Source organism: Lithobates pipiens, unplaced genomic scaffold (assembly GCF_037356315.1).
Source record: "Lithobates pipiens isolate NorthernLeopardFrog02 unplaced genomic scaffold, aLitPip1_a1.2 Scaffold_25, whole genome shotgun sequence".
Classification (NCBI taxonomy): domain Eukaryota; kingdom Metazoa; phylum Chordata; class Amphibia; order Anura; family Ranidae; genus Lithobates; species Lithobates pipiens.
The window spans coordinates 189,388,860-189,402,873 of record NW_027507787.1 but is presented as its reverse complement, the minus strand read 5'-3'; the positions used below and the strand labels follow the sequence as shown (position 1 = coordinate 189,402,873).

General features: G+C 41.5%; 1 protein-coding gene across 1 annotated transcript in view; it reads left to right on the top strand.

The window, feature by feature from the left end:
* The window catches only part of PDZD7 (PDZ domain containing 7), a 108,890-nt gene that overhangs the window by 71,303 nt on the left and 23,573 nt on the right, over positions 1-14,014 (top strand). Inside the window, exon 12 of the mRNA XM_077455326.1 lies at positions 11,629-11,700. Within this exon, the coding sequence (XP_077311452.1) occupies positions 11,629-11,700 (72 nt within the window). The remainder of the gene's footprint in view (positions 1-11,628; positions 11,701-14,014) is intronic.

Genomic DNA, 14,014 nt, shown 5'->3' with positions numbered 1-14,014 from the left:
TGATCATTTTGACAGAATTGCTCAGCATTGAAACAAAGGCAAATACCTAATGGTAAATAGCACGCTAAAGGTCATATAGTACCAATATGGATAGGGGAAATTGACATAGTTGGCTGAGGCCTGCAGAACCAGGCCTACACTATGATATAGAACTAAAAAATTGTCTATAATCAAAAACAAATATTAGCTACATGGATATGTTTAAGTGGGTGCGTTGCAATTTTTCAAGGAGTGATTGTTGAGCATTGAATTTAAAGTTAGAAGCAAAGGCTGGGATTTGAACTTCTGGCAGCATAGGGCTGCATGATTGTAGACAAGTTACCTAGCCTCTAATCTGGCTCTGCAGATTATATATTTTGAGGAAATACAGGTCTCTTGCAGTGTCAAATATTGAACTGGTCCATTTTAAACCATATAAGTCAACATAGAGAAAAAGCTCTTGTCCACAGGATTGGCATAGAGGTTAAGCACTTGGACTGGGAGCCAATATGTTCTTGGATGCTGATCCTGGTTCGAATCTGGACATTGGCTCCATTGGGAAGTTCATCCTGGTTGCAAAATAGGGGGAAATATATTGGATGGAGTGCGTGATAAGATATAAGTTTCTTGATACAGCTGCTCTTTGCTCAGAGCAGCTTGTAGTATATATTTATTCATAGAGGAAGTACTTATATAGGCTGATAGATTCAGCATGTTGACACACAAGTTTTGAAACCCTAGAATCTAAGGAGCGAAAGCTGGGACACAATGTGATAAAGTGACTTGTCCAAGGTCACAAGGAGCCGACATGAGGATAAGATCTTCAGGAAGTCTCCCATGGCTACACTGGCCGTCAGAGTACTTAACCTGTGAGGGGTGGCTCCTTCACCAGTGAACGCCGGCATGTGGATTCAAACCCATGCCTGTCAGGAAGTCTCCCATGGCTGCAGTGGCCGTCAGAGTACTTAACCTGTGGCTGCTTCACCATTAATAGCTGAATTTTGTTTGGCTTATGAATGGTTGACTTTGATACTAAGTTATAGTCAGTCAATAAGCAATAGAGTTTATGAAGCAACAACTTAAGACCCGAGCTGGTGGCTTAGAGGGTTATGTGTATTACCTTCCAGTATGTGTATGGTTGCAAGTTCAAATCTATATGTTGCCATTACCTTTTCCAATTTGACTAGAATGATAGTAATAAATCAGTTACAAGGGAGACATTAATGTAGAAATATGAGTTTGTGTTATAGTAAACTCAGTAGTCATAACCTGGAACACTGTTCTGCACAGTGAACCAAATAAGACTGGGATCCGAACCTGTGGCAGTATAGGCATGCATGTTTGAAGACAAGTTACCTAACCTCTAGGCTAGATCTTCAGATGATATATGCTGTGGCAACCTAGGTTTCTTGCAGTGTCAAATGTAGCGCTGGTCCATATTAAACCATATCAGTCAACATAGAGGTTAAGCTCTTGTCAAGAGGATTGGCATAGAGGTTAAGCACTTAGGTTATGGGCCAATACCTTGATGGATGCTGGTCCTGGTTCAAATCCGGGTATCTGCTGCATTGTGAGAAATGATCTGCTGTAAAATAGAGATAAATATATTGATAACGCCTAGGATTAATTTTAAGAATGATTGTAAACAGCTGCTCCTACATAGAGCAGCTTCCTTATATATAGTAGATGAAGACTTATATAGGCTGATAGATTCAGCACAAGTTTTGGAACCCTATAACCTAAGGATTGAAAGCTGGGACACAATGTGATAAAGTGACTTGTCCAAGGTCACAAGGAGCCAACATGAGGATAAGATCCTATGTCTTCAGGAAGTCTCCCATGGCTACACTGGCCGTCAGAGTACTTAACCTGTGAGGGGCGGCTCCTTCACCAGTGAACGCCGGCATGTGGATTCAAACCCATGCCTGTCAGGAAGTCTCCCATGGTTGTAGTGGCCGTCAGAGTACTTAACCTGTGAGCTATGGCTGCTTCACCATTAATGGCTGAATTTTGATTGGCTTATGAATGGTTGGCTTTGATACTAAATTATAGTCAGTCAATAAGCTATAGAGTTTATGAAGCAACAACTTAAGACCTGAGCTGGTGGCTTAGAGGGTTATGTGTATTACCTTTCAGTATGTGTTTGGTTGCAAGTTCAAATCTACATGTTGCCATTACCTTTTTCAATTTGACTAGAATGATAGTAATATATCAGTCACAAGGGAGACAATAATGTATAAATTTGAGTTTGTCTTATGGTAAACTCGGTATTCATACCCTGGAAAACTGTTCTGCACAGTAAACCAAATAAGACTGGGATCCGAACCTGTGGCAGTATAGGCATGCTTGTTTGAAGACAAGTTACCTAACCTCTAAGCTGGATCTTTAGATGATGCATGCCACGGCAACCTAAGTTTCTTGCAGTGTCAAATATAGCGCTGGTCCATATTAAACCAAATCAGTCAACATAGAGGTGAAGCACTTGTCTACAGGATTGGCATAGGTTTAGGTTTAGGTTTAAGCACTTAGGTTTATGGGCCAATACCTTGATGGAGACTTGGATGCTGATCCTGGTTCAACTCTAGGTATGTACTCCATTGTGAAACTGATCTACTGTGATAAATGTGAAATAGAGATAAATATATTGACCACGGCTGGTTTCATTTTAAGACTGTTCTAAACAGCTGCTCTTACTCAGAGAAGTTTCCTTAAATGTAAATGAAGACTTATATAGGCTGACATATTCAGCACACATTTTGGAACCCTAGAACCAAAGGATTTAAAGCTGGGACACATTGTGATAAAGTGACTTGTCCAAGGAGCCAACACGAGGATAAGATCCTAAGTCTTTAGGAAGTCTCCCATAGAGCTATTTAGATGCCACATTAAAACCATTGCTCTTGCTAAATATCGTACCACATTTCTAATTAAATTGTAATTGTTAATTTGTTACGGTATAGATAAAACAATATTTCTGTGCATTAAAACTGCCATGTCTACATTGTCAGGCTAAACTTTGGATTAAAGAGACCTTGATTCGAGTGAATATGTAGCAGGTCTGCAGACATCTTCTGCTAAGAGATATACATTCGTCAGGCTGGTGTCAGATCTTCTTAATAAATCTTTGGAGGAGACAATCGCTTGGCGAATAAATTACTGGAGCATCAACTAGTGCAGGTCAACTAAAGAGCAACCTCCCTCTTCATAAGGTGTATAAGGTATATACAAATGATTATACAAAGATGGCTTATTGCCTTCCTCTGTTCATCAGCAATTAATTTGTTTATTGAATCTACATGTTAATGGTAACCATTGATTGATCCTTGAGATAAGGTCGTGAGGAGATGCAGCGTGGTGTGGCAGCAGTAGACACACACAGTCTGGTTGCAGAGAACAGAACTTGCATTAATATAGAATCCAGCGATGCGCCTCCTGGAACTTTAGATGAGCCTGTGCTAAAACATAGTACAGGTTTATTGAGTATATGGCAGCAATAATACTGGGAAAAGGTGTCATAATGTCAAACAGTTGGCCCAAATGTACCGATCCATTGCATGGTTACATACAGTAATCAAATGGCCCATGGTAAGTGTGTCATAGCATCTATAGTGACCAACGCGTTTCATGTATCACTCTTCAGGGGTTGATGCATAGCCATGATCTATCAAGTAAAAAGGTTAAAAGATATAACATAGTAATCAATATGGAAATGTATCAGGTGGGTTGAAATGTGGAAATCAGACTAAGGGATCCATAATTACAGAGATTCAGGATGGCGCATGCCAAAGTCCCTCCAGTAGCCACCAAAGGCGTCTGACCCGGGAGTTATGGGTAAAGGATCCAAAATGGGCCGGCAGCGCAAAATAAGACAGATGGCCAAAACGGGCAAACAGAGCCATCCGGCATTGCCTACCAGGATGGTGGCTAGAAAAAAAGAGTGTATATGGGTGATGATGTGCACTCATAAATTATGAAAAAAGATGAAAAAATAAAAATCAGTGAGAAAATAATACAATAATGATTAAATGGCCAAGAGAAACCACATGGTACAATTGGTAAAGGTGACCTGCACAGCTGAATTGAATGAGAGTCCACATGTGGAACTAAGTTTATTTGTTGTAAAGTATAAACATCAGTTTGTTGATCCAGTGACACCAGTGCATGGAAGTACCCCAGTAATGCAAGGTCAAAACAGGTCAGAAAAGTAAATATGCAGTGACAAACGAGGGAGGGGAAGGGTTAGTACCTACCAGGATCAAGATAATGCTCACCAAAAATAACGTGTCCAATCACCTGGGAGGCATTGCATAGACTGGTTTCATAGTTTCATAGTTTCATAGTTAGTAAGGTTGAATAAAGACACCAGTCCATCCAGTTCAACCTGAGTGAGTGTCTACAATAGACCCTATCCCTGTACATTGCACACTCACATTGGTCCCTACCCTCAAGGTGCCCACAATCCAAGGTCCCCAACCATATACTAGGGCCAATTTTGGACAGAAGCCAATTAGCCTACCTGCATGTCTTTGGATTGTGGGAGGAAACCGGAGTACCCGGAGGAAACCCACACAGGCACAGGGAGAACATGCAAACTCCAGGCAGGTAGTGTCGTAGTTGGGACTTGAACCAGCGACCCTTCTTACTGCTAGGTGAGAGTGCTACCCACTACACCACTGTGCCGCCCAGACACATTGGTGTCTGAGCCTTGCTATCTAAAGCCCCGTGGGCTCATAATAGGATGCCTCCCAATGATGGGTGGATGACGCCCAGGGGGAGGAACGTCCACCTAGAGATTATTAAGTCGAAGACACCTGCTGCCCACTTTGGGTTGGCTGTACCCGACATTCCAGTGCTTTTATTAGGACTTTAATATATTCATGTCTGCTTTGCATTGTGTGCTGCATATCTTGAGAGGTGGAATGCAGCCTGGGCCGTTCAAGCCCAAACGGGAAGATCTCCAGAAGTATGGTGTGTACCTATCTATCTTTTTCTGTTCTTGACTGGAAAATCTCCCTGCTGCTAAGCACTCTCATTGTAGGATAGGTGGCCTGTCCCTACACTACCCACACACAAAATAAGAGCCAAGGCTTTAAATAGGCTCTTAAAAGAAAAGGCTTGGAAACCAACCTAACTGAATTAATACCAGACACTCATCTACCCACCCTGCTTCAGGGTGGGGCTCAGTGGCTAGCAGCACATAGAAAAAAAACAAATCTATACCAAAGAAAAACCGGCATAGACAAAGATGCCACATATAGAGCCACAGAGATATAGTATCAAACGATTACACATTAGATATCAAAAAGTAGAAAATTTACGGTAATGAATATTGGATAAAAAAAATGACCAGATACACAAAAATATTTATAAGAATCCTAAACCATTCACCATCTAAAGACAACGGTGTCAGTAGACAAGCAAATACAAATGAAAAAAAACAAACATATAGAGCATCTTTACTACACGTGTATCAAAAGTAAAACCATATGAAAGAAGAACTGCATAAGAACTATCCAATTGGATAGTGTACAATGTGGCAGCAAGCGCCATGAGGCCAGGCAGTCCTTAAGGAGATATGATAAGGAGGGACAGATGACTGCACATTTCAAAATCAAAATTAATCAAAAAATCCAGGAGCGAAGCAAGGGTTTCCCTGCGAAACACGTAGATGTCATCCCCCTGAGCGTCGGACACTCCGTGCATCTCTGCATCACCATCCAGGATCCAGGGAATGGACAATCTTCAGGACGAGAGTACAGGACACGGGATCTTGGGTCACTACATCTAGCAGCTTTCCACAAACCCACTCTAACGGCACAGAGTTACGGAGTCACTCCCCCATCTATTCTGAGTGATGGGCCACCGAGCTTGGTGCGGTGTACACTACTATGAGCTAAAATAACAGTGAGCTAAAATAATAGTAATAAACAAGTAACGGCCAGAGAAGGAGGAGTATGAGGTGGAACCATGCTTATCTTTATCCGACTCCCAGATCTCTCTTTCCATGTCCCTTGTAGCCGCGGACTGCAACCCCTGTATTTTTTTATTTTTTTTTATTTTTACGATTTTGAGATGTGCAGTCATCCGCCTCTCCTCATTATATCTCCTTAAAGACTGCCCTGGCCTCATGGTGTTTGCTGCTGCATTGCACACTGCTAATGCAGTGCTTTTTTCATATGGTTTTAATTGTGGTGTACATGTAGTTAAGATGCTCTATATGTTTGTTTTTTCTTTTGTATTTGCTTGTCTACTGACAATGTTGTCTTTAGATGGTGAACGGTGGAGGATTTTTATACATTTATGTATCTGGCCTTTTCGTTATCTAATATTCATTAAATGTTCTACTTTTTGATATCTGATGTGTAATCAGGGCCGGGACAAGGGGTGGGCAGGAGGGGAGGCTGCCCCTGGCGCAATGGTTTATTGCAGGGGTAGGGGGCACCCTGACCCTAACACTAAGGGAGAGGGGGGCACACTTTGGCATCTTTGCCCTGGGTGCTGGATGACCTTGTCCCGGCACTGTGTGTAATCATTTGATACTATATCTCTGTGGCTCTATATGTGCCATCTTTGTCTATGCCGGTTTTTCTTTGGTCTGGATTTTTTTTTCTTTAAATAGGCTCTACCTGACCACAGATGGTTACCAGAATCACATGGCACAGCAGCATCCGATTGAATAGCTTTCCCAGTAACCCAGGAAACCAGAGAGGAACCATGTTCCTCTTGACCTCCCCTGCACCTGCCTAAAAGATAATACTTTGGGATTTTTCAGGGTCCTCTGGTTGTTCTCCCTACTGGATAGCTGCTTTTACAACTGCCTCATGCAGATTAGAGATTTAGACACTAGACATGTTCAAACTTAAATATTTTGTTTCAGAATTTAGTTTTCGTCCGAAAAATACATTTATTTAGTTACTCCCAAAATTCGTTTTAATTATTTTGTTTAGTTAAAAAATGCATTCGTCCGAAAATCCGAAATAATGTTGAATCTGTCATTGAAGGCTTATGGTGTCTGTCAAATGTTCTAAGAAGATTTGACGGAGCAGCTAAACTGTACGACGCTGCAATCGTACATTTCCGGTCGAATGTCCCGCCTACAACCTATAGTAGTATTTTAATGTTGTATGACACTAGTTATAATTATATTTATTAATTATTATTACTAGTCAACCAACATTAGAATTCTTCTCTAGCCCATGGGTGGAGCATTTGACCATAAATGTCAGCTCGCGCCGACTGCTTCGTCGAATCTTCATGTTGAATCTTTTCTCTCTATGTCGAATAATCTTGGACTAATAGAGTTAGGTTAGGCACATTTGACCTTTTTTGCTATTGTCTCTATAATGTCGAATCTTTTCTCTCTATGTAGAATCTTTTCTCTCTATGTAGAATAATCTTGAACTAATAGAGCTAAGGTTAGGCACAATCGACCACAGGTTCAATGGACACAGATCACTATTGCCAGCGTCATGTCGAATCTACTATCTATATTGAACTGTTGTCGCAACGAAAACGAAAATAAAGCATTTGTTTATGTCAGATCTTTTGGTTTTCGCATTCTGTATGTTCATTATCGTTTGTTAAAACGATAATGAAAATACCTGAAAGTTGTACAAAAAAAAAAAACGAAAACGAATGCACATGTCTAGTAGACACGGCCTCCTCCCAGATTAGGTCAAATAGATATTGTAAATGTAGTTTTGCACACAAGTGCAGCCATAATCCTTACCAGAGAAACTATGGCATTGTAAAGTCAAATATGTCTTTGGGTTGACCTGGAATATCTTTGATAGCAAGGGCTGTGGATTAAAGAAAGCAACATCAGCATCACCTGTACTCATAGGGGCAGCCCTGGAGTTTCATTGCAATACTAACATGAGAAGAAGACTTTGCAGGGGTACCAGAAATAACTATCAGCTATTTCTAAGGCCAGACAAAAGGGTCATATAATAGTCTGTGGCAGCAGAACATATTGTGGCAAAGGAGAATTATTAGAAAAAAGCCAAACATAAGTGAGGATTTAGAAGAGAGGCCTACTTTATTTTGAGCAGAAGATAAAGGGCAGCAGAAAAGTGGACAGGCAGGTAGTGTCACCACTGCGAAGATAGTGGAGCAGTGTCCACCGTTTTCTAAAACTGCTAGTAATTAAAGCTGGCATAGAAGAAGAGGCATGATGATATCACAAACACCTCTGGGCCCAGCCTTTCTCAACCTTTTCAACACAGAGGAACCCTTGAAATAGTTCTCCAGTCTCGGGGAACCCCTGCTGAAAATTAGAAATCTACAAACTCATGATACATTAGTGTGATGGTCAGCGGGAAGAATGGTCCTTACACTTGTGGTCATTGGGAAGAATTACCTCCTTAAAGATACCTAAAAAGATCAATGGTGTCGGTGGGAACTTATTCGAGAGGCAGAAATGGCCCAATGCTGAAGGAACCCCTAGCAACCTCTGGAGGAACCCTGGTTGAGAATCACTGTCTGGGCCAAACAAGGAAGCCAAAAACAAATAAGCCTATTTAGGATAGTCACTCGAAAGCCCCATACACACTATCAGATTTTCTGCTGATTTTTTCCTTCAGATTTACCAAAACCATATACCGTAATATGAGGTCATACCTTAGGAGTTTCAATTTGTATGCAATCAGGCAGGCCCTTACACTACATGGTTTTGGTAAATCTGAAGGAAAAATCAGCGGAAAATCTGATAGTCTGTATACCCTGGGAGGCCATCCCAAAAACTGAAAAAGTTAAGGCCAGACATAATTACAGTGCAATGCTGAAGACCACCACAAGCAGACACAATGGTGCAGGTAAAAGAAAACCAAATGGATACTGACCCAGGGAAGCAGATACTAGGAAGAGTTTCAAGTTCAGCTACCAAATCATACCTTACAATGTATTCTCAGTGTTTGCCTACTTATGCAATTCAGAGTGAAGACCATCAGAATAACTGTACAATAAAATACCAGAAATAGATATGTAATTTCACTGCAGCAGCTTTGCTAAATTCTGTCTTAGAAAATCAGTAAAACATGTACCTTAAAGTGATTGTAAAGGAAAAAAAATTGTTTTATAAAATAACAAATGTTATTCTTACCTGCTGTGTGCAATGGTTTTGCACAAAGCGACCCAGATCCTCCTCTTCTCTGGTCCCCTGCCAGTGCTCCTGGATCCTCTCCCTGGCTGAGTGCCCTCATAGCAAGCTGCTTGCTATGGCAGCACTCACAAGGGCTCTACCCTGAAACACACGCGGCGCCCCTTCCTCACTAGCTGCTATTGTGACAGCAGCAGGTAAAAAGTAAGTTAGGGTAAAAAAACATTCTGCCTTTAGAACCACTTGCCAGCTGCACTATAGCCAAATGATGGCTACAGCACGGTCATCCAGTTTTGGGAAGGCGTCTATTAATGTCCTCCCGGAACTGCGCCCACTGCGGCGCACACCTGATGCGCTCTGTGATTGCTGTGTCCTTAGGACACAGCTGATCACAGATCGGGGTAAAGAGCCAATCACAGTGGCTCTTTACCACGTGTCCAGTCACAGCTGATCACATTGTAACCACCCTGCATTATCTGCATTCCTTTCCTCATGCTGTCACACTGTGAGGAAAGGAGAGAGATGATGGTAACCGACTAGTGTGAAAGGAGACATCTGCACTGATCATCGGGTCACTGATGATCAGTGCCCTGATTATCAGTGCTGCCAATCAGTACCGCCTATTAGTGCCCACCAGTGCTGCCTAATCAGTGAAGGAGAAAAATTACCTGTTTGCAAAATGTTATACTAAGAAAAACTTTTTTTATGTTTTGCTAAACAAACGAAAAAAGACCAAAAAATAAGTGATTAAATACCACCAAAAGAAAGCTCTATTAGTGTGAAAAAAAAATGAATATGGGTACAGTGCTGCATGACTGCACAATTATTCAAAGTGCGACAGCGCTGAAAGCTGAAAATTGGTCTGGGCAGGAAGCGGATAAATGTGCTTCCAAGTGGTTAACCTGGAGATTTGAATGTTTGCAGGCAACCATATATACACTATAATGCCGCGTACACACGACCGGACTAGTTCAGACGGAATGAATCCATTGGATATTACGATCGTGTGGGGGCTCCAGCGAACTTTTTTTTTTACCAAAAGTCAGACGGACCTAGATATAAAACATGTTTCAAATCTTTCCGACGGACTCGAGTCCAGTCGAAAAATCTGTTCGTCTGTATACTAGTCCAATGGAGGAAAACCGATGCTAGGGCAGCTACAGGCTACTGGCTATGAACTTTCTTATTCTAGTCCGGTCGGACATCATCGCGTTCGAATCCGTCGGACTTTGGTGTCGGGAAGACCTAGTCCATCGAAAAGTCTGGTCGTGTGTACGCGGCATAACTGTTTTTTGCCTGGTGCTCTCATGCTTCTGTATTGGAAGCATGTAACATTCCACCCCTAAGCTCCCATGAGAAATTTCATGCCAGAATCTTTTATCTAATTGAATTAGGTCATCCATGCACTGTGTGCAGTAAAAAGCTCTTACTGCATTCTTTACAATTCATACCTAGTTGGACATGGCCAGAGCATGAAAAGAGGAACACACAACGCCCACAATGTATTCCAGAGTCAGTGTATTTGCTTATAAGGCAGACTTTTGTCATAATGGAAATACTAACTATTCTGGAAAATGTTCACAGCTGTCATCAATATTCACTATATTGTCAACATTAACAACTTTAATGGCATCCCAGACTTAGTCTGTAGGGTTCAATATTGAGTTGGCCCATCCTTTGCAGCTATAACAGCTTCAACTCTTCTGGGAAGGCTGTACACAAGGTTTACGAGTGTGTCTATAGGAATGTTTGACCATTCTTCCAGAAGCACATCTGTGAGGTCAGACACTGATGTTGGACGAGAAGTCTCTGCTCTAATTCATCCCAAAAGTGTTCTATCGGGTTGGGGTCAGGACCACGCCCCCTTAAAGGAGAATTACACACAAAAAACGATTAGTTAAACCCCCAAGTGCTTTTTTTTTATCCCACTATTGCAACAATGCAGCAATTTAGACATTGGATGAAAGGTTTAGAGCAGGGAAACACTTTTTGAAACATAAAAAGTGCATTTTATATACAACTATATAGATCAGACCAACACAAGGGTCAAATGAGGAGGACAGAGGGACTTTGTTCCAAATCAGGGACAGTCCCTCGAAATCAGGGACCTTTGGGAGTCATTCAGCACTGCAGGGGTTAATAGATTCAGTGATACAAAAAAGAGGGCTAGCTTTGCATGAGATTGAAGACATCTTGATGGGCACCCACCCCTTTGTCTTTTCCTCCATTCACAAAAGTCCTTGTATTGTTTTCCCAAAATGCAACAAGTTCTCTGAATTGGGAAGAAGATCCGGTCATTAGCCGGCCTCTCCCCCCATCTACAGAACTTGTTACAATTCCTTGCACCATTTTCAGAGAATTGTATTATTGGAGGAGGTTGGAGGAAGGAGCTGTTGGGACCTTCTTGAATGTACTGCAATGTTAGACCCAAATCTGCTGGGGGTCATACTTCATTACAGTTAAGTATAGCAAAAATATAGATAACTTCAGCTTTAATCCCATGTCCATTCCATATAATGTAATATTGGCAATATTGTGTTTTTGTATTACAGTGGCATCTCCTGCACTTAGACCTGCCAGATACGACACACTTCCGAGGAAGCATCTTGTTACTCCGGTTCCAGGTCAGAAATAGTTTAACCAATATATTCCTTTTTCTTTTTTCCCAATGCGCTAGAAAATGCCATTTCATCTGCAAGGCTATTCAATGATTGTCTGTGTAAGTCTAGTGTAGAGCTGTACCAAGAATGGCCAGCAGAGGTCACATACAGACTGTATGAAAAGCAGAGTGTTGGTGACATAAGGCTTTAAGCTAAAAAAACAAAACAAACAAAAAACAAACGCTGGTAAAAAGTCACTGGATAAAAAACACTGGTAATAGCTTTTAGTAGTAGCGTTTTAGCAGCGTTTAGAAATATTAGCATTTTATTGGCATTTTAACAGTAAACAAAAAAAAAAAAAGATTAAAAAAAACGCTATTAGTAGCGTTTAGGAGCATTTCTGCTGGAAAAACTCTCCAGGAAACTACAAAAACTATTTTTTTTCTGCTCCTAGATGCTGAAGCTCAAAAAATTCTAATAGCCTAAACCCATGGACACATAGGATAACACTATTTAGCTTCTAGGAGTAGAAAAAAAATGCTAATATTTTCTAGGAGCTTAATTATTATAGTGGTATAATAAGTGAAGAATTTACTCTGTTTTCTTTACTATTCATCTCCATTATTTCAAACAAAAAAAAACATCTTTAGGATTTGGATGCATTCATGTGTTTCAACATTTTGGGGGCCAAAATTTGTAGCTATTTGTTTTTGTGTTTTTTTTGGGGGGTGGGTGTTTAAAGTTTATGTCCAGCCAAAACTTTTTTGTATGTATTGGATAGAGTGAATATAGATTGGACAAACCCTTGAATTTGTATTGTTGATCAGTACAGCTTAACCTCTTGCTGCCCATTTAAAGTGGTTGTAAACCCTTACAAACCACTTTGACCTACAGGTAAGCCTAGATTAAGGCTTACCTGTAGGTCCAAGAAATATCTCCTAAACCTACACGGTTTAGGAGATATTTACTAAAAGACAGGCACCTCTGTCTACGGCGCATGCGCCGTAGACAGCGGCACGCAGGCGCACTAAGCATGCCGCAGATCACGGCGATATGCCGCTCGTGTCGGCTCCCGTGCGGATGCGGGAGTGACGTCATCGTGGCTCCGACGAATTCGCCGGAGCAGCAAGACCCGGAAGTCACTCCGGGATACATGGCAGCGGTGAAGATAAAGGAGGAGGACCACTTCGGGGGCTTCATTCTCAGGTAAGTTATTCATAATGAGCTAGTATGCTATGCATACTAGCTCATTATGCCTTTGCCTTGCAGGTTGCATTTTTTTTTTTTTTTAAAGTGCCTTTACTTCCTCTTTAATGCATATATGCAGCAGCAAAGGAGGTGGGCTTTAACGCCCACATGCTGAACATGTGTGTCCATGGATGGCATAGTTTTCTGTGCTGAGAGCGCACTCAGTACACATTCCCAGTTCAGTGACCTAGCTGCCTAAAGCCTCATACACACGATCGGATTTTAAACAAAATTTCCCGTGGATTTTTGTACAAAGGGCGTTGGCCCTGAACTTGTATTGCATACACACATGATCTGACTTTTTCAGCCAACTTTCACCAAATCACGTGGTTTTTCTGCTCTTTACCGCAACTTCTGTATTGTTGTCTGATCTTTTGCATTGGTTCTGAGCATGCATGTTTGTACTTTGGACTAAAGTCCTATGGTTTTCTGTACACACGATCGGACTTTGCTCCATCGAACTTTTGTTGCCGAAAAGTTTGTTTGCACAGCAAACTTTTGTCCGATGAAAACCGAAAAAGTTTGTCCGATGGAGCGTACACACAGTCGGATGTTGCCTTAAAACAGCTACCGTAATTTGCATGTTTGTTGTCAAAAAGTCAGATCGTGTGTATGGGACTTTAGACAGCTCTTGGTCCATACTAGGGATGAGCCGAACACCCCCCGGTTCGGTTCGCACCAGAACTTTCGAACGGACCCCACGTTCGTTACGAACGTTAGAACCCCATTGAAGTCTATGGGACTCGAACGTTCGAAATGGAAAGTGCTAATTTTAACGGCTAATATGCAAGATACTGTCCTAAAAAGGGTTTGGGGACCTGGCTCCTGCCCCAGGGGACATGGGTCAATGCCTAAAATGTTTTTAAAAATGGCCGTTTTTGCGGGAGCACTGATTTTAATGACGATTAAAGTGAAAAAAAAAAGTGAAATATTCCTTTAAATATGGTGCCTGGGGGGTGTCTGTAGTATGCCTGTGAAGTGCCACGTGTTTCCTGTGTTTAGAACAGTCCCTGCACAAAATGACATTAAACGCAAATAACACCATTTAAAACTGCTTGCGGTTTTAATCTTATATCTGGTTCCTGCAATA